This window comes from Aspergillus tubingensis (assembly GCF_013340325.1).
Source record: "Aspergillus tubingensis WU-2223L DNA, scaffold_3, whole genome shotgun sequence".
In the NCBI taxonomy this organism is placed as follows: Eukaryota; Fungi; Ascomycota; class Eurotiomycetes; order Eurotiales; family Aspergillaceae; genus Aspergillus; species Aspergillus tubingensis.
Window position 1 is genome coordinate 1,256,596 of NW_023336277.1, and position 17,655 is coordinate 1,274,250.

General features: G+C 47.2%; 6 protein-coding genes and 1 non-coding gene across 7 annotated transcripts; 3 read left to right on the forward strand and 4 right to left on the reverse strand.

The window, feature by feature from the left end:
* Positions 1-622: 622 nt before the first annotated feature.
* Positions 623-2,191, reverse strand: AtWU_01602 (feruloyl esterase B precursor; the record flags this gene model as incomplete). The annotated part of the gene is made up of 1 exon (XM_035496716.1): positions 623-2,191. One exon carries the CDS (start codon positions 2,189-2,191, stop codon positions 623-625), a length of 1,569 nt encoding a protein of 522 aa, XP_035352609.1.
* Positions 2,192-2,826: 635 nt separating this feature from the next.
* On the forward strand, positions 2,827-5,098 carry AtWU_01603 (fungal specific transcription factor domain-containing protein; the record flags this gene model as incomplete). The annotated part of the gene is made up of 5 exons (XM_035496717.1): positions 2,827-2,885; positions 3,057-3,116; positions 3,180-3,328; positions 3,394-4,563; positions 4,638-5,098. The coding sequence occupies 5 exons, from the start codon at positions 2,827-2,829 to the stop codon at positions 5,096-5,098; spliced, it is 1,899 nt and encodes a 632-aa protein (XP_035352610.1).
* A 2,744-nt stretch (positions 5,099-7,842) lies between these two features.
* On the reverse strand, positions 7,843-8,885 carry AtWU_01604 (intradiol ring-cleavage dioxygenase; the record flags this gene model as incomplete). Its single annotated transcript, XM_035496718.1, has 2 exons — positions 7,843-8,201; positions 8,261-8,885. The coding sequence occupies 2 exons, from the start codon at positions 8,883-8,885 to the stop codon at positions 7,843-7,845; spliced, it is 984 nt and encodes a 327-aa protein (XP_035352611.1).
* A 2,942-nt stretch (positions 8,886-11,827) lies between these two features.
* On the reverse strand, positions 11,828-13,051 carry AtWU_01605 (uncharacterized protein; the record flags this gene model as incomplete). Its single annotated transcript, XM_035496719.1, has 1 exon — positions 11,828-13,051. One exon carries the CDS (start codon positions 13,049-13,051, stop codon positions 11,828-11,830), a length of 1,224 nt encoding a protein of 407 aa, XP_035352612.1.
* A 535-nt stretch (positions 13,052-13,586) lies between these two features.
* AtWU_01606 (Zn(II)2Cys6 transcription factor domain-containing protein) lies at positions 13,587-15,287 on the forward strand (the record flags this gene model as incomplete). The annotated part of the gene is made up of 2 exons (XM_035496720.1): positions 13,587-13,714; positions 13,772-15,287. The coding sequence occupies 2 exons, from the start codon at positions 13,587-13,589 to the stop codon at positions 15,285-15,287; spliced, it is 1,644 nt and encodes a 547-aa protein (XP_035352613.1).
* Positions 15,288-16,077: 790 nt separating this feature from the next.
* AtWU_01607 (MARVEL domain-containing protein) lies at positions 16,078-16,685 on the forward strand (the record flags this gene model as incomplete). The annotated part of the gene is made up of 2 exons (XM_035496721.1): positions 16,078-16,186; positions 16,252-16,685. 2 exons carry the CDS (start codon positions 16,078-16,080, stop codon positions 16,683-16,685), a joined length of 543 nt encoding a protein of 180 aa, XP_035352614.1.
* A 532-nt stretch (positions 16,686-17,217) lies between these two features.
* AtWU_r10 lies at positions 17,218-17,333 on the reverse strand. The gene has a single exon (XR_004775189.1). It is a non-coding gene; the product is annotated as an 8S ribosomal RNA (ribosomal RNA).
* Positions 17,334-17,655: the final 322 nt, after the last annotated feature.

Here is a 17,655-nt window from a genome sequence, read left to right on the forward strand (position 1 = left end):
GGACACACAGAGCGAGGCTTACTACAGCGGTTAATAGCGGCCATCAGGCAAATGTAATTTTCTGGTGTCTACTGCTGGTTGAAGTAATGTAAAACTAATTAGATTATATAGAATATTATTAGATCCTGTTTTTATAAAAGTTATATACTTAGGCTTTAGTGTTCGCAGGTTATACCATGACGGATAGCTAGTTTTATATAATAGGATCTACTTGTCAATATAGAAAGCCTGATAATTAATTAAGAAATTAATGATGAACTATTATAAATTTATATAACCTGAAATGATAGCTTATATTCATATTATATATAATAAAGTAGGACGGGATTATCATTGATAATTTTATAACTTTAATTATTTTCATAATATATTATCCTTTAACTGCTGACCCCCGGAGCCAACTATTTCTATCACATTTTAAAAAATGCGATAATATAATGGTGAGCAGTATTTAGTAATATATAATTAAGATACGTAATAAAGCTTAATTAATTTAATTTCTTTGTATATACTTTACTATACTCCTTTCTTTCCCCCCTCATGTTCGATAACCTAGTTGAATGCACTAAATAAGACATATTTGACTGACCGTAACGCCATCAACATGAGGCCATTTTGGCACCTATAGCTCATCCTGCACCTCCCCGCTCGTGTAAGCATCAAGGCACTTGAAGGAAGCAGCCTCGGCCGGATTTCCGCTTTTATACACAGGCACCTGGGGATAGACACACAGGTCGCGACGGTGGGTACCATCGACGGTGGCTGCTGGAAGGATATCAGGAGCAATGCCTTCTTCAACCCAGTCTATCAAGGCCGACAATGGGTCCTCGGGAAGGAATCCGTTGCCACCGCCACAATGTGCTACACCAGGAGCGATGAAGAAGCGATAGAAGTCCCGCACAGAAGGATTAAGAGCCTCGACGCGCTTGTAATAGTCTTCTGATCCAGTTGCGTAGATTTGCTGGTCATCCATGCCGTGCCAGTGCAGCAACTTGCCGCCCGCTTGGTGGAACTCATGTAAGTCCGGATTGTCGGTACTGGCAATAGCTCGGTATGCACTGATGGACAGGTTCATGACTGCGTCAAACCCTTCCGGCGTAAGAGTAGAAAGATCAAACTTGGGGTCCTGCAAGACAAACAGCTTGATCCAATCAGAGGCGATTTGGAAAGGGACACTCGCACACTCCCCTATTGTGCAGGGGGAATTTCCCAGTCCCCTCAGCTGGGTGCCTTTGCTCATCCCGTACCAGATGAAGGACCCATCTGTCTGTCTCGGACCATCCCATAACTTCTGCACGACAGCAGCATCGTTGGTACTGATCGTAATTTCTTTCTCACTACACTCAAAGCTTTTACCCACCAGCGAGTATGGGTCAAAATCACACTTGTCTGGGGCAGATATGATGCCATCTAGAACACCGTCTAGGTTGTCACACGCCTCAACGGTGGCATTACGAATGGCGTCAAATGCGCATTGCGACAACGGGTGGCTCATTTGGTCCATGACAAACTTCGGGTAATACATGGCTGGAACGAATGTCGCCCAGTTGATGGCTGGTGCTCCGGCAAGAATCCCATCGTAAGCGGTGGGATATCGCTGAGCCAACATAAGGCCCTGGCGGCCACCCGTCGAGCAACCGTCCCAGTAGGAGTACCGTGGCCCCTGGCCGTAGAGGTCTGTGATGACATTCTTCGCAATAACCGCTGCCTCGCTTTGGGAGAGGGCAAAAAAGTTTTGCAGCAGGAAGAAGTTAACATTTCCCGCTGTGTCAAGGGCCCAACTAGTCGCGTCCAGTGGATTACGGACATGACCGGCATCAGTTCCAACAGCAGCATAACCTCGTGCCACAGCGGGCGCAAAGCGGTTATATGTCCAAAGTGAAGACAGCCCAGAACCGCCAATACCGCTGAGTCGGCCGTTCCAGCCTTCCAGTGGGAGCCACACTGTAACCTGCACGTTGTCCTTCCAACCTTCGTGGCCGTAGTTGATTGTGACATTGCAGAAGTTGAGGGTGACGTTGTAGTGTCTTTCCGGGTTCGCAACTTCTGCAATGAGGGAGTAGTTCTCGAGGCGCTCGGCCGCAACCGACAAAATCGTCACTCCTGGCATGCGAGGGAGGCTAATATCTTCGGAGAAACATTTCAAAAGAGGTATCGTTGCAAATATTGGTGAAGCCAGCCATAAGCACATGGCTGAAATGTAAAGCGGTAAAGGTAATACTGGCATCATCTTATTGTTCAGTTGTGGCGTAATAGGTGCTATATGTTGAGCTGTGGAGATATTGCTTCGCGAGTTTTATTAGTCTTTATATCATTGTCGGTCCCATCTGTTAGGACCAGGTTAGAGCTTGTGTTTTTCCTCCTAATATACAATGCTCATCCTGTCAACAGCACGTGATCGGCAAGCGGATCCCGCGGGTCCAGAGTTGGCTGTCAAAACTTTAAAACAGGATGCAGCTAAACCTAAAACCCATGCTAATCTCTTGCCTGACCCGTGTTAACTTCAACACCGAACTTACCATTCAGTCAGGGCCCGCTCAGTGCAGACCTATTGTGGTTTCCATTGGTGAACCCAAATGCCCCTCTGACCTCTGTTCCGCCAACATCCGTACCTAAGTATACCACCCTCGCTGCGCCTCCTACTGCTTCTTACTTCCCCACTTCTACTTGATTTCAACTGGTAGAAAGGTTGGCCGATGATAGGCACGTGGGGCCGATGGTGGCTTAGCAACTATCACCAGTTATTAGAAAGGGCGATTCGCACACCCCCACTCGTCGTGGATTTCGATCTCTCTCATCCCCCCGTAAGTGGTAAAGGAGGCCACGATGAATCTTCCTCCGCGGCGCGCCCCATCACCTAATGTCCTGAGGAGGTCAGCGATCGCGTGAGTGCCCTCCCAGATGATTTTTACATGCCGGTCCCGAGTTTGATGTGGTTCTCTTGTGTTACCCAGCCCCAATTTATGCTTGTAACTAAGTTCGGTCAGTTGTGATCGGTGTCGTCGGCGTAAACAGAAATGCCTAGGTCGGCCTCCTTCATCTTGTTTCGCGTGCAGGAAGTCGGGGAAGGAGTGTGTATACACTGAATCGGAGAAGCGCGTAAGCGTGCCAGAGAGGTGGGTTCTGCCTCACCACAGCAATCTTTCCATGATGTTGTGTGTGCACTTACATTTAAGTAGCTATCTCCTACGACTCGAGAGACAAGCGCGGGCTGCAAATTTCCAGTCATGCGATGCACTACCCAGTCCTGCCGGCACAGTGTCAACAGAGATTGAATGGACATTTGCAGGATCCGATAACTGGATTCTATGCCAGTCGGGACAGTATCGTCAGTTGGCCTCGGTACCGACTTCTGGCGCAGAGTGGAGTTAACTTCTGACTGGTAATGGGCAGACTACATCGGCAACTCCTCTTCAACTTACGTTGCTAACAAGCTGAACCCAACTACCAATCCATTGGCTTGGCATTCTTACTCGCACTACGAAGATACGTCATGGGTTCGTCGTGTTGTTCTGTCCGAAATGCCCCAGCTTCCCCCTATAGACTTTGCCAAACGCCTTTATCAAGCGCAGTATGCTTACATCGGTACAATTTTTGCTTTTATGGACGACAAGAGATTCTACGAGCGACTCGAGCATGTGTACTCATCTCCACCAAAGTTAGAAGATCGTGAAGACTGTCTAATATTCTGCCAAGTTTTGCTTGTCCTTGCATTTGGTCAGATGTATTCGGTCAACCAATGGATTGGGAACGACGGACCACCAGGTTTCTACTATTTCAAACATGCTCTACCCTTACTGCCGCATGTCCATGAAGATGGGTCAGTCTTGTTTGTGGAGGTGCTGAGCTACGTTGCCTACTACATGCAAACGATGAACAGACGTCATTCGGCTTATTTCTATATTGGGCTTGCTCAACGCATGGCTATATCACTCGGCTTGCACCAGGAAACGCTCGACACCGAAACCAGCGAATACGAACGCGAACGCCGCCGTCGTTTGTGGTGGTCTACCTATAGCCTTGAGCGCCTTCTCTGCGTCACGTCGGGTCATCCAGTTTCTGTTAATGACGATGACATCGACTTGCTCGAACCTCGCCCTCTTGACGGAGAAGACCCTTGTCGCTCGATTGTTCTCCGGTCCTACACGCGACTTTCGCGTATCCTGGGACAAATCGGCCACGATGTGTATCGCAAAAAGAGACAGTCTGGCATCACACTACTGGCCGCGGCGCATAGTATTATGAAGAGTCTGTCCGAGTGGTTTCAGCAGCTTCCTGAAGAAACACGTATTGATCCAGATAAATTGGACAAATGCGTCCGTCGCGAACTCGTTTCGACCTACCTATATTACTACCAATGTATTAACATGACAGCGAGGCCCCTTCTTCTTTACGCCGTGCAACGCCAGATGGCATTAAATATTGGGAACGTACAGAACGAAACTGCCGTGCGGTGGGAAGACGGCCTCTCGTCAGACATTGTCGACATAATTGATGCTGCGATTTCAGCAGCGCGCTCCAGTGTCGCTATTCTGAAGGCGGCGTCCACGTTTAACCTCGTAGGTACGTAGCTTTCCTCATTAGCTTGTGGATTTTACAGTGTCTTCAAAGACTTTGCTGATAGTGGTACACCGAAGCTACATATGGGTTTATCGATGGCGAACAGGCTTTTTCTGCAGCCTTGTTACTTGTCATGGTTAATATTGCCTTCCCATACACGGAAGTAAATGCGTCTGCTATGGACATGGCTCTGCTCATCCTTCAGGACATGGCTGAGAAAGGGAACAAATATATGCGTGCCTGTCACGATTTACTCACAAAGATCCGATCAGCTTTCAAGCCGCCCGTGGCACCGGCATGCAATGAAGAAACAGACCGCGAGGAGGTTCAGAGGCAGCCAGCCTGGATGGGTATCGTTGGCACACCAGGTGAGCAGCAGCAGCAAGACGACTTGTTTCCTGGCGGTAATGCCGGCCACCTCGAGGTATGGGCCGATGTCATCGATTCAATTGGTATCGATATGGATCGCCAATGGATAGGAACGACACTCATGCGCGACAACATATTCAACGTGGGGTCGCATAATGTGCCTCCTTGAGCTGGAAAATATCATGGTATTCGTGAGAGTGTAGTGATGGTTGACTATATTGCTACATCCGAATTCGCTTTATCCCCAAAAGCAGCGAACCATCTATACGTAGAGAAATTAACGATTGCTCCGATATGAGATAGCAGGCTAGATTATTTGTAGGTTTTAGGGCGACTGCTCTTTGATAGATCTCGGTTCACTTAATTTTCTAGCGCAGCTCAAAGTACTATAAGGAGTGTACCTTTTCTTCTGGACTCGTAATGCTAGCCTGGTTATCGCATACATAATCATTAAGACTGACCTGGCAAACATTTGTCAGTAAACGTAGAAAGTAAAATGTGGTCCAAGATTGAATTGAAGCCCTATAGGTATCGAAATGGGCAAAACATTTGGTGTATAATTCACATATTGATCAGTAGTCCAAATTTTACAAGGTCTCCCGTCAGCCCGTGAAGGCTTGCGGAGCCTATCAGAGAAACAGCTGCGAATAGGCATACACCTTGAGTCGGTTACATGTCCTATTTTTGTTCAGATCAGTTTCAGCGTTCTGATGGTCTTAGACTCTGTGTCTCAACAGAATGTGTAATGTATCTTAGATAATCTATGCTCGCCGAGGTCTGCTATTCGGCGCCACTCTCCATTGTAGAATCACCTCTATGGCAAAAAGGCTATATGTAGATGGAGTAAATTGTTCCAGGCTTATCCTCGACACACTTGTTACATCAACCTTATCCACGCTAAGGTCAACCTTGAACAGAAAACTAAGCTATGTTCTTGTGAAGGAAGACAATTCCAATTATTCCATCACCGGAGCCGCTGACTCGGCTGTCTTTGAGGAAGGTGAACATTTTACCGAGGCCGAGGAGCGGGTAATCCTCCGCAGTCCGACTTCGCCGTTGTTTGGATGACAATAGTTCTTTACATGTGCTGGTACTTTGATTGCGCAAAGGATGGGTAAATCAGGGTGAGCCTATCCACCCGGCGTGGTTCTGACGATCGAGTTAAAGGACAGACCTGTATGGGCTCTTCCTATTTCTGCTAACAACGATTGTCTTCCAATAGAAACAACTGCCAGTGGATAACGAACTGTTCCTTCAGATCCTCTATTTCCGAACAGTTGAGCCGAGAGGAATCCTGAGTTAAGGTCTTTGGTTTTATCTTGCCTTGGCATTTTGGGTCATCTCGGTTAGACAACCCGTTACAAGAGGTCAGTATTCGGGGATATTTACTGGCAATTTGAACAGCCATAGAGCAGCCAAGTGCGTGATTGCGATAATGCCCTAAGATGAACTGAGGTAGTCCTAGCAGGTTCTATTGCTCAACGATCGAGCAAGAACACAATGCGTGACTAGCGAGTGAGGGACGGAGTAGAGAAGAGAGCGATCGAGACTAGATCCATACCCTTCGTCTTTCCTTTAATATAAGTCCCAATCTGGGGGGGGACCTCAGAGATGCCTAGGCTTGTGTGGAATCCAGGCGCAGATTTCTGGTTGCTGTGGAACCCTGACGGCGACATGATGAACCCCACCGGTAAGTGGATTCCGAAGTGGAGGCTATCCATATCCAAACCCAATGGGGGTTTGATGCTGCCAGCAAGTGTAAGGTGCGAGCGGCCGTGGAAATGCACGCTTTTTGGAAATTAAACCGTGCTATAGGATCGGTGGCCTGTTCAATCTACGATCCGAAGACCGCCGACATAACGGCATTTAAAATCTTGCGCCTCCGCAAGACTGAGACAAAAATATTCATGACTGCTCTTCTCAAGTTTAATTGAGTAATATCATACCAGCTTATCAACAGACAAGTCGAGTATCATGGCAGCCGACAAAATTACCATTTCCATTGACTGTGGAGGCACATTTACGGACATACATGCCATCATCCCCGGTTAACCTGATATTAGACTTGAGCTTTTTTTTGGTGACCCTGCCAATTTTCAGGATACTCTAACTGAGGATATCTGCAGAGACTTCCAGACTGCCACAGACATCCTGTTATTAAGAGACAAACGATTCTGGCTTGATGATATCAAGTATTTATGAATTAACAAAACAATTACCACTAATATATTACTCAAACACAAGAGGATAAAGTCAGCACTCCTAATTATAAAAGAGTTTAAAATATATATACAATGTATTGGTAATTAAGCCTGTCTAGATAGTCTTAACCTATCTACTTGCAGGACTGATGTCATTTTGAGAGGGTGGTACAAGTGAATAAGTATATTATGTTATTATGTTTATATGTGTTCTAAGACGTGCCCTCGGTTTTTTGTGAGATTAAAACTATTACAGAAAAATTTTTTATATTATCCAGGAATTGGGCTCAAAAAATTAGTTATGGAATTATGATAGTGTATTCGAATATTGGTTCACACCGTGGGTTGCATGAACAAATATCTATTCTAGTGAGAATCTTCTCAATCACGTCTGCCTCGACGATTGTAGTGACATTTCGAGTAAGACTGAGCTGGACGGCTTCCTAGCAACGATTACTTTGCCTACGACCCTGTGGGAGGTCTGAAGGTAGCAGATAGAATATCATAGTGACTTCTGTCAATCTATGGCTTTATGCACTGCCTGATGCCTATAATCACCGACCTGATTCAGTTCCTAAGCAAAGAGTCTATACCAACACGCCCGTAAAGCCACAGAAAAGAAGGAAGCAATCCTGCAACCTAACACATGTGCGATGGTCTAGAGACTAGCAATCCGAAGTTCATCATTCATTGGCTCCGAGGCGAGAGAGTTCTATGGGTCGCCGACATAGTTGTCACCATGTTCAATGGCACTGGTATCAACACCAAGGGTAATGTAACCAATCATTCCCTTAGTCACGTCCTTCCCATCTATGGGTACCACTTTAACAACAGGGTTGAAGCCTCCAGCCGTGTCGTAAGGGAAAACAAGGTCGTCGGCGTTGGTGGTACGGTTGATTTGCGTGTGAGAGGCGTAGGGCTCAAGAGACATAATCTTCTGTTCCAGCGCTTCATCAAAATAAAGCTGACCAGTGCTGACAGTGTTACCAGTTGTAATTGTACCATTTTCACGGAGAGTCCAGTCGGTGTGAACTTGGACATGGATGTGGATTGTACGTTGGATATAGAATCCTGCGGTCATAATTCATAAGTAAGAGTTGAATTGAAGCTGCAGCCAGCCTTATACTTACCAGGGAAGATGGTCTTCATTTCCATCATACCGTGTTTATCGGTAGGCCACATTCCGCGCAGGAAGGTAGTGTGATCGGTGTGCAGGTCGGTGACACCCATTTTGAAGTCGCTCTCATTGATGCCCTCCTGCTTTAGAATCTCAAGAAAAGGGGTGTTCGGCGACAGGTGCGTGAAGCTGGAGTAGGAACCTGTGGCATTGCAATGCCAGATATCGATAAGAACATCTTCAAGAGGTTCACATGTAGCCATGTCGAGAACTCCAATGTCTAGCCACAGTGGTACACCGGGCTGGTCCTCACTTATGTCCTGACGGAGGGTTTGCGAAGGAGGATAGACATAGGGTCCTTGAGTGACCTCGGGGGTCAACACGCAAGTGTCGTTCTGGATGGTCTCGAAGTAGGGCGCCTCAGTGTGAACCGAGAAGGTAGTGTTGTGGCCATGCCAGCGGCGGTCGATATTACGCTTCCAGCGCCGCTCATGGTACTGGGAGACGCTCTTGCGACACTTCATACCCATTACGGAGCGACGGCTTATTTCGCTACGACTCAGGATATCGTGCGGTCCGGCATGGGAAATAACAGTGGCTACTAGGGCCAAGACTGGGAGTATAGATGAAAGATGCATTGTAATCAGCGATTCGGCTTTAGGATTGGAATGAGCTGTCGTGGGATGGAGGGAAAATATTCTCTAGCCTGGCGGACGACCCTGTATATATAGTCACCGGTAAGCATTGATTTAGCTAATGGAGCCGAAAATCGCTGCTTAGCCGTCTAGTTTCTACGTAATGGATAGGAACTCATCCGGTTTGTGGACCATGACAGGACTGAAATCGATGTTGAGTTAGGGATACTACATACGTGACTCCATGTTGAGACAAATACACCAGCTTCGCGTACTTCCAAAACAGTGCGCCAAGTATTACAAAAATAGAGTACATGACGGAATATTCACCCGGACAAGAAATCAATTCCTTCTCATTGGTATACTCCGTCCATCGAGTATCCAATCTTCAGCGGGTGGGGCTTCGCCCTCCACGAACGTTTATATTAACCGATGAGTACCGTAACATGTCTTGTGCAAGTAATTGAGAAATCGATTAGCATTGGTACTAGTCAGAAACCTGCCATTGACACACTTCCTAGCGTAGTAACACGTGCAAGATCCTGTGGAAGAGAACAAGAGGAGTCGGATGGGCCCCGAAGACTATTGATAGATTCACTAGTAATTTGTTATGTTGTATATCTTCAATCTTGCCGCACCCATGTTGACTTAGCATTCCTGTATTGAGGCCGCAATATCAAAGGCACGGTACCTAATGAGACATGTCTTAGAGGGATTATTCCTACTGCGGAAATCGAACTACCAACCTGCCCCACACAATATAACTCTAGATTGGAAAGATCTTCTGGGTGGAAGAAACCAAGACATGACCGAATGGCCTGGCGTTCTTCGAACTTAGCTGCCTAGCATTGACTCTACACGTGCCTTGTCGATGTCAGAGATAGCACTGGATTGAGCAGCAGGATGACCCTAAGATCCTGTGGATGGAGGGCTGGCGTTGGAGGATATCATAGGCCTCCATCGTTCCTTGGATCCACTTGAGTGGAGTTTGTCTCTCCGCGAATGTCCGCTTAATCAGCTACGAGGGACTAATAATTATCAATCTATCGGGGTTGAAGCGCTAAGACTAGGACCCGTTCACTTTAGTACTACGTACGTACCAGATAATTACTTTGGAGCGGAATGAATCCACTCCACGGAGTTATTTGGGAGAGGGATCAGCGACCCGCATACCTTGTGAGTGAGCAGGACTGTGAAGAGAAAATACCGAAAATGGTTCCAGACCCCATCTGGTTGACCTGCTGGCTCGACGAATATACCAGGCACTCCGTAGTAGACACAGAACTATAATAGGAAGGGGTGCAGTAATTCAATTCAATTCATATTCTTATACCTGATCGAGTCCGCTAAGTAAGATGCTAGCTATGCAGGTGCTTTACCTGTTGAAGCAGGAATATAGTCCTGAACGCCGTCGAATCCCTTAAACTTGCAGTAAACATATAAATCACGAAGCAATGCATGCCATAATATAGAAAGGTCGTCGCTGTAGCCAAACACAACTAAACACAACAAAAGCAAAGCGTAGTCATACAAAATATAAAGGTATAAACAAGTGTTGTAACTGGCTAACCAGTTACCTGCAAATCACTATTCCCTCTATTTGTCTATACTCTGCTTCCAATATGCTTATTCCTTTTAGGCCTTCCCTGCTGACTCAAACAGGGCATATACAGTTCCATCTATCCAGTATCTTCAGTATCTTCAACATCTATCTTCATGACCCTGAGATCTATATATTCCTGGCTTTAATCAATGTCAGGGTCAGGATCAAGTTCAGTACATTCTCTACCCGAAATCAATAGAAACACTCACGTCCAATGTGGTGAATTCCTCCCGGCTTTTCCTGTAGATACAAAGTCACTGGGCATGTCTCCTTCGGCCTCGTTGGCAAGAAGGCTCGCGTCAGTCCACGTCTACCCCGAAGTAATAGAAATACCCACGCCTAATGCGGTAAATTCTTTTAGGCTTTCGCTGTAGATGAAACTTCGGTTCTGAGTAATGTTTGTAGAGATATTCCCTCCACCGTTTCGGAGTATTTCTAGTCAAGTTTATATTAGGAGAGATGAGGAGCCCAGAGATAGTTATGTCTTCGTACCAGTTCTGTCAGAGTCAGCCTGGTCTGCTTCAGGCAGTGAGTCCTCTGGGATCCATACCACTAGGCTATCCGACAAAAGACTTGAGTTTTGAGCCGAGAGACTCAGACGCGCGTCTCTTTTAAAATTACGATGAATGTAAGACCACCTGAATTCTCACGCCCTCGTCAGAATGGCGGTACTAGCCTCTATGGCGCTTAAGGGAGAAAGCAAGCTGTAGATTTGGACGAACAGAGTATAGCGGTGAGCGGGAATCGAGCCAGGGTCAACGTCATATTGTGTCTGATGAATATGCTCCGGGGGAATTTGAAAAGCAACACGCGTAGCGCAACAACTACAAACGATTGTCGCAGCCAACATACCTACGCTCCGCCTACCTTTTGAAGGTAGCGCCTCCCTGCAGCTGGCTGCCTGGCCCACGTTTTTATCACTGGAGCTCTACAACGGTTTTAAACTTTTGAGGAATTTTGTTTTAGCAAGCAATAACTTACTGTCCGACCAGGCAGATGACCGTATTAATTCCGCAGACGTGCGTAGCGCTGTTGTACTTCTTCGCTAGTCAGATACGCAGCTACTGCGACCTCTGCTAACACGCTTGCGTAACTAGTCCAGGAGAATGCGGCGGCGAGAATAGTAACTGAACCTAGCTCAGACACCCTAGTTTGGTGATTATAATGCTACTATTAAAGCGCCGATCTTAATTTATACCAGGCTAATATCTTTCATTCGGACCTATCAAGGAGGATAGAGTGATTATTCATCATGGACTAATCGCTGTTGCTATATTAGATACTATACAGTACTAGTAGAAATATATAACGGGGAAGTAAAACCCAGTCGATGAGCTGACTATCAGTAGGGATACTCTTCGTATCTGAAATTCCAGATTGTCTTTGCCGACTTGTCAAATCCATAACCTTTCGAACTTGTCGCACCGATATGTTGGAGGACTGGTGGCACTACCACATAACGATTCCATTCCTCTTTGTCTGCAATCTTCTCGACCATCATATCAACCAACCAGTCGGTTGTCAGGTCGGTATGTTCCAGAAATTGCGGTACTATTGAGCGTGGAAAAACCAGGCCCTGCGAGCAGCATCCATATTTGTTCATCTCGTGAACACCGGGGTGAATGGGCCACATTGTCTGCCGTCCTGCGATGAAGTGTAGTCCGATGAATGCTGGGATAAAAAGAAGAGATGTTATCCAAACAGCACTTGCGGGTGTTGACTTGAAGAACCTCCTCTTTATTAATACCACGACTCCTGTTAAAGCTACCCAGACAACGGAAGACAACGCGAGATATCTCGGCCACTCCTCCGAGTTCCATCCAAGGAGGTCATCAACATAGAGGAGGCGAAGATAGACCCAGTCTTGCCCGGCTATGCTGCGCTGCTGGATCACGTCAAGTGCGTGTAGCGTAAAAGAAAGCCAGCCCTTGGCAGCCAATGTATCATCTTCAACCATAGCGACATAATCTGCACCAGTATCATAACAATCCTTCATCAAATGCGTAAAATCGTAGATGGTCTTGTTGCGATACCATCCTCCTTCCTCCCATTCGCGGATTTGCTCGTATTCGGGGTCATCCTCTTTCGGGTACAGGAGGACGCGGTCGGGTAGGACTTCTACCCACTTCTCCGAGAAAATCGGGTGGGTAGAGGGATCAGTATGTCCAATGAGCAGATCAAGGAATATATTGTCTCGTTCCGATTCGGTAAGACCCTCCAGAAGGGAGGCGATTGTCAACCCTACATACTGTTCTCTTCTTCGGCGAACCGTCACTATCCCCACGCAAATTGTAGCCTGACTATTACTGTGTGGCTTTGCTCGGGAAGGGAAATCGCCAGCCCTGCTGAGAAAAGTCTTCGCTTCCTGGATTCGGTGGGCGGAGTAGCGTTGTTCGTAGGCACGATTTGGATCGAAAAAATAAGATGTAGGGTCGCGGTAGCTTGTTGAACGGTAATAGCTGATTAAGAGGAGGTAAAGAACACTGAATACGCCTAACAATAAGCCCGTTGGATGTAGAGATGATCTACCAGAAATTATGTGACGAAGACACGACAGATTATTCATTTGTGGATTCGCAAGAAGGCCTAAAGGGCCGCCGTAAAACAGGAGACATTAGTAGTGGGGGAGAGAAGGAATTTATAGAGAGAAACGGAAGGTGAGGATTCAAGGGGTGGAGAGGGAGACAAAGGAAGGGATGATCCAATGCAACCCTTGGGACCATCTGGGAAAATTAAGGTTGAGTCTAGAACGGCTTAAGCAGTTGACAAGGGACCCCACCCCCAGATTGATCACCAACACTCTAGCCAGCGGGATATGCTGTCACAGACTTCACATGATGTCTACGTGATATTAACACCTCCGTTGCCTAGATGAATTTAAGTTGTTATTCAGAGAAGTTTCGTTGGCAGCGGTGACTTCTATTGATGACTTCGGATATGTCAGAGAGTCCGGTCAGAAGACGAAAGTTGCTTGTCAAGTAAGCACTAAGGGTTGGGTTGGATCCGGCGTTATTCCGGTCCGAGGATGCACTAAACCCAGCCACGGCTGATGGACCAATACTGTCTTCTTTACATTGGTCAACATCAGCTTTGCGGCAATCATGGAGGGGCTCTCGAATAATAATAGCCTCTCTACAGCTCCGCGATCCGGCAATAACTCATCCGCTCCCTCATCAAAGCGGGTCCGCGTCGTTGTTTCGCAATCAAAACGAGGCTGCGTGACTTGCAAGTATGGCATGGTCTTCATCTTGCCATCATGGCACAAAGTCGACTGACCAAGATGCAGGGCACGTCGGGTCAAGTGCGACGAGCAAAAGCCCCTGTGTCGGCGATGCCTTCAAGCTGGTCGAGTGTGCGGCGGTTACAGCCATGAAACCAAGTCATCATTGTCATCAGCTTTGCAACCTGCTTTGAAATGTGGGGTCACAATGGACAGCCATGCGGAAAGGTTAAGCTATCTTGCAGCTCATGTGTTGTCTCTAGATAACAGAGGCTGTTCTCCGCGAGAAGATAGTGCTTGGGGGCGTATATTTCTCCAGCTATCGAGTCAGGTCGAATGTGTCAAGGCCGCCGCAGTCGCTTTCGGGGCGGCGTATGAATCATCGCAGATAAATTTGATCGGCCATCGGCCCTACTCCACCTGGAACTATTATGGCTCAGCTCTGGCAAGGCTGCGATCTGATTTTCACAATGGGAGCGTCGGTGCAGAGTCGCTGGCTCTGGCATCCATGGTCCTAGCCTACGTCGAGATCCTAAGCCAACACGAGCAAAATGCGTTCACTCATTTCCTTGGGGCCGTACAGATCCTGACAAAGGCCGAGCAGCGTCGTTGGCAAGCTTCATCTGCCGACATTCTCAGTACAATCAAAGATGCACTAGTAAAGATAAACCTCCTCATTGGCAGCTACGGTTTGTCCCAGACACCGCAATATATGTACCTGGACTTTCCCAGAGTACCGACTGGAGAAGATGCGTTCTGTGAACCAGAGCTTGCGATTGACGCCGCAATGCACTGCCTTTATCGATCCTATCAGTTCATTGAGCAGGCTTCACACTTGCGATACACGTATACTAACTGGAAAGAGCATGATCCCACCATGTGTAAGGCTCAATCTGATGCGGCGGCTGATTGTCATTTTGTTCTTAATTGCCTTGCAGCGCTCGCCACGACGCTGCAAGCCCGCTGTTCGTCCGCGACGCCGACGCCGAGGAATTTAGACATGCTAGCTGAGATTTATGCGATTCGGACACAGCTAACATCGGCGTTAATTTTCATCTTGTGTGCTCACAGCCCGTACGAAACTGCGTACGATGAACATCATGACCAATTTCAAAGCATAATAAGTGATGCTGCCGCGTCGGCGCGGCTTAGGCGGCGGACCAAACCCAGTGCTTTCAAACGCTTCTCAACGCGCCCGGGAATTGTTAGCCCCCTCTTCATCGTGAGCATCAAGTGCAGAAATCCGTCACTGCGTGCTTTAGCGACGACTTTACTTAACGAACAAAGCCGCGAGGGGCCTGCCGATGGACGAATCCTGGCGGCCATCGGTGCTCGACTGGCCGCCCTAGAGACGTCTTCCAGTGTTCCTTCTTCTCCCAGCGCTCCTCCGGCTGCCTGCGACATTGTCGAAGGAGAGAGAGTGTACGGTTACTCGGTGTCTCCAAACTCCTTGGGAGACAGCCGCCGCGTCGTAGAAGTTATTTTCCAGCGGCCTAACCCCCCTCTCATGCAAGGGTGGGGACATACTGATTATTCCTGCCAGGATGGTTGGATGTACTGGTCAGAAACTATCGAGATGTAAGATATTTATTAGCTCAATTGTGCACAGAAGCGGCTGTTCGCTATATGTGTATGGAGAGACCCATCAAACTCTCGCTAAGCTGCTCGCATCCCTGACCCCTTCCTAGTCCTGTGCCGAATGCATAACAATATCCATTCAGAACCACATATTATCTGTTTTGAATCGGGTGGTGATTTATTGGCCTTACGTGTGCATGGGCAATGTATTATCTCGATGTCGGGTCTTTTATCTAGCATCCCACGGGAGTCTGATTGATGCCTTCCATTCGCCGTTGTAGTGCTGGTGGAGCTCAGCTCGGTGTTTGTTGCTGCTAAACCGGATTAAGTAAAGACTCGAGGGATGCATGAGTGGAGACCATCTCGGTCTTTTTACAGCTTATCGATGCTTATTGGTCTGTATGATATATTAGTCGGTAGCCTAGGCTTGCTTACGCTTCCTCTAGTCCTAAATCGAGTATGGTCAGATTTTGACTTGGCTTGGCCCCGCCGCAGCGCCCTCATTTCCGTCAATATCGTTGCGGGATGCATGAGAATGACATCAAAAAGGCAGGAGAGAAACTGGGATGGCTTTTAGCAATATAGTCAAACAAGCTAGATCGCTTCAGGCACCAATATAATTCTAAGTCTAGATTACTGGCTGGCTGACTGCCAGGGCAGGTTATTAAGAGGACCGCATCCCGCTCCCTGAGTCTACGATCTCTATCTCTTCGTCTACGCCGTATTCCTCAATTCTTAGTTAACTCGACGTTTTTAATCACCGCTCTAGACTCAATCACAGAGCGTTGCATATCATGGCCCAGAAAATGGCGATAAACATAGCGGCGAATAGAACGGTCGACGTTACCCTGCGAGCGCTGCAGCTCATCTTCGCCACCATCGTCATGGGTACAGACGGCTACGGTATTAACCCACCAATGCATCCTACTCCATCAAGACATCCAATTATTCTGACTACCATCACCTAGCTATCCACGTTTATCGCGGCCACACTGACTACGTGCACTTCGTATACGGCAACTTCTACGCTTACGCCGGCGTCCCTGACGAGTGGGGCTTCTTGATGTTTTGTGCTGGGTGGACATTTCTGGGCGTTATCTTTCTGTTCTTCACTGCTGGGGTCAGCTTCGCAGAGCATGCAGTGATTGGCTCTGTTTCTGTCATTGTTGAGGTTGTGGCTCTTCTCTCATGGCTCGCGGGTTTCATTGCCGTGGCGGTTAATGTGGGGAGTAATCCATGTCCGGCGGAAGAGAATGACTGTGTGTTGCTCAAGGCTGCAATAGTCTTCGGCGCATTAGAATGGCTGCTCTTTATGATCACGACTATTCCGACCATGAAGCTTGTTTTTAACAGCACTCGCCGGCAGAAGACACCGATGATCCAAACCACGACACCTGTTTAAGGCACGTGATGATGAAATCCCTGTGAGCAACACAACTATGGAAGCCAACACAGCTGCCCAAAAACATACTTCCTATGTTTTATGTATAGTGTTCGTTGAGACGCCCTGAAATAAATAGAGGTTATGCTAGAGCATATACAGAGTTCCTTCAGTGTGGGCGAACAAGAATATCGGGAACCTAGTGCATGGGTATAAGCCAGCAATATCCGGTTAGCCAATTCAGGATGAGCTCTGCAATCTATTTTTGCGTTATTTTGCTACATAGCCAAGCCCTTAATTTAAATCTGACTTGCCGGAGGCAGTAGCGAAGTAGGAATACGTTATTCTCATAATTTACCATGATAATGATCACCAGGACCTCATTTTGGTGAAATTTGAATCCCTATTTATGACCAGTGTCCTTTTACTCATCACCACACCGTCCACAATGCACATCATTCTTCATTCACTTAGTGCGATTAGAAATTTCTAAGAAAGTTTATTATTACTTGCGAAAATCAAAGGAAAGAGTACCAAAAGATTTATCAATAAAAACATACAACAGAAGGGATTCGCTGGTGGTCACCCACCCAACTACTAACCTCCCGGCGTGTGGCTTGAGTACGGCTGAGCGGACGGGAAGCCCTATTTTCCACACCCTATGGTCGTATGTGCGAGATTCATCTTGCGTGAGCTTAATATAGCAGTAAAGTCCTTTTATTTGAATGTTGTATTCATTATCACCCTCTTTTCTAGATGCAGAAGTGTGGAGGGCAGTCCACTTGGTCCAGTTCCCGGGGCAATAATTCGCCGACAACGCCCAGGGGACTTTGCGAATCGCATTGCTTGCTTACAAAATCTTGTCAGACATATCATCGATTACGACCAATCTGCAGGCCACATCTATTGATCAGTTGGAGAGAGACTCCGAAAGGCACAATTGATGTAGTGGATGAAGCTGTAGCATTGTAGGAGACTTCATGATATATTG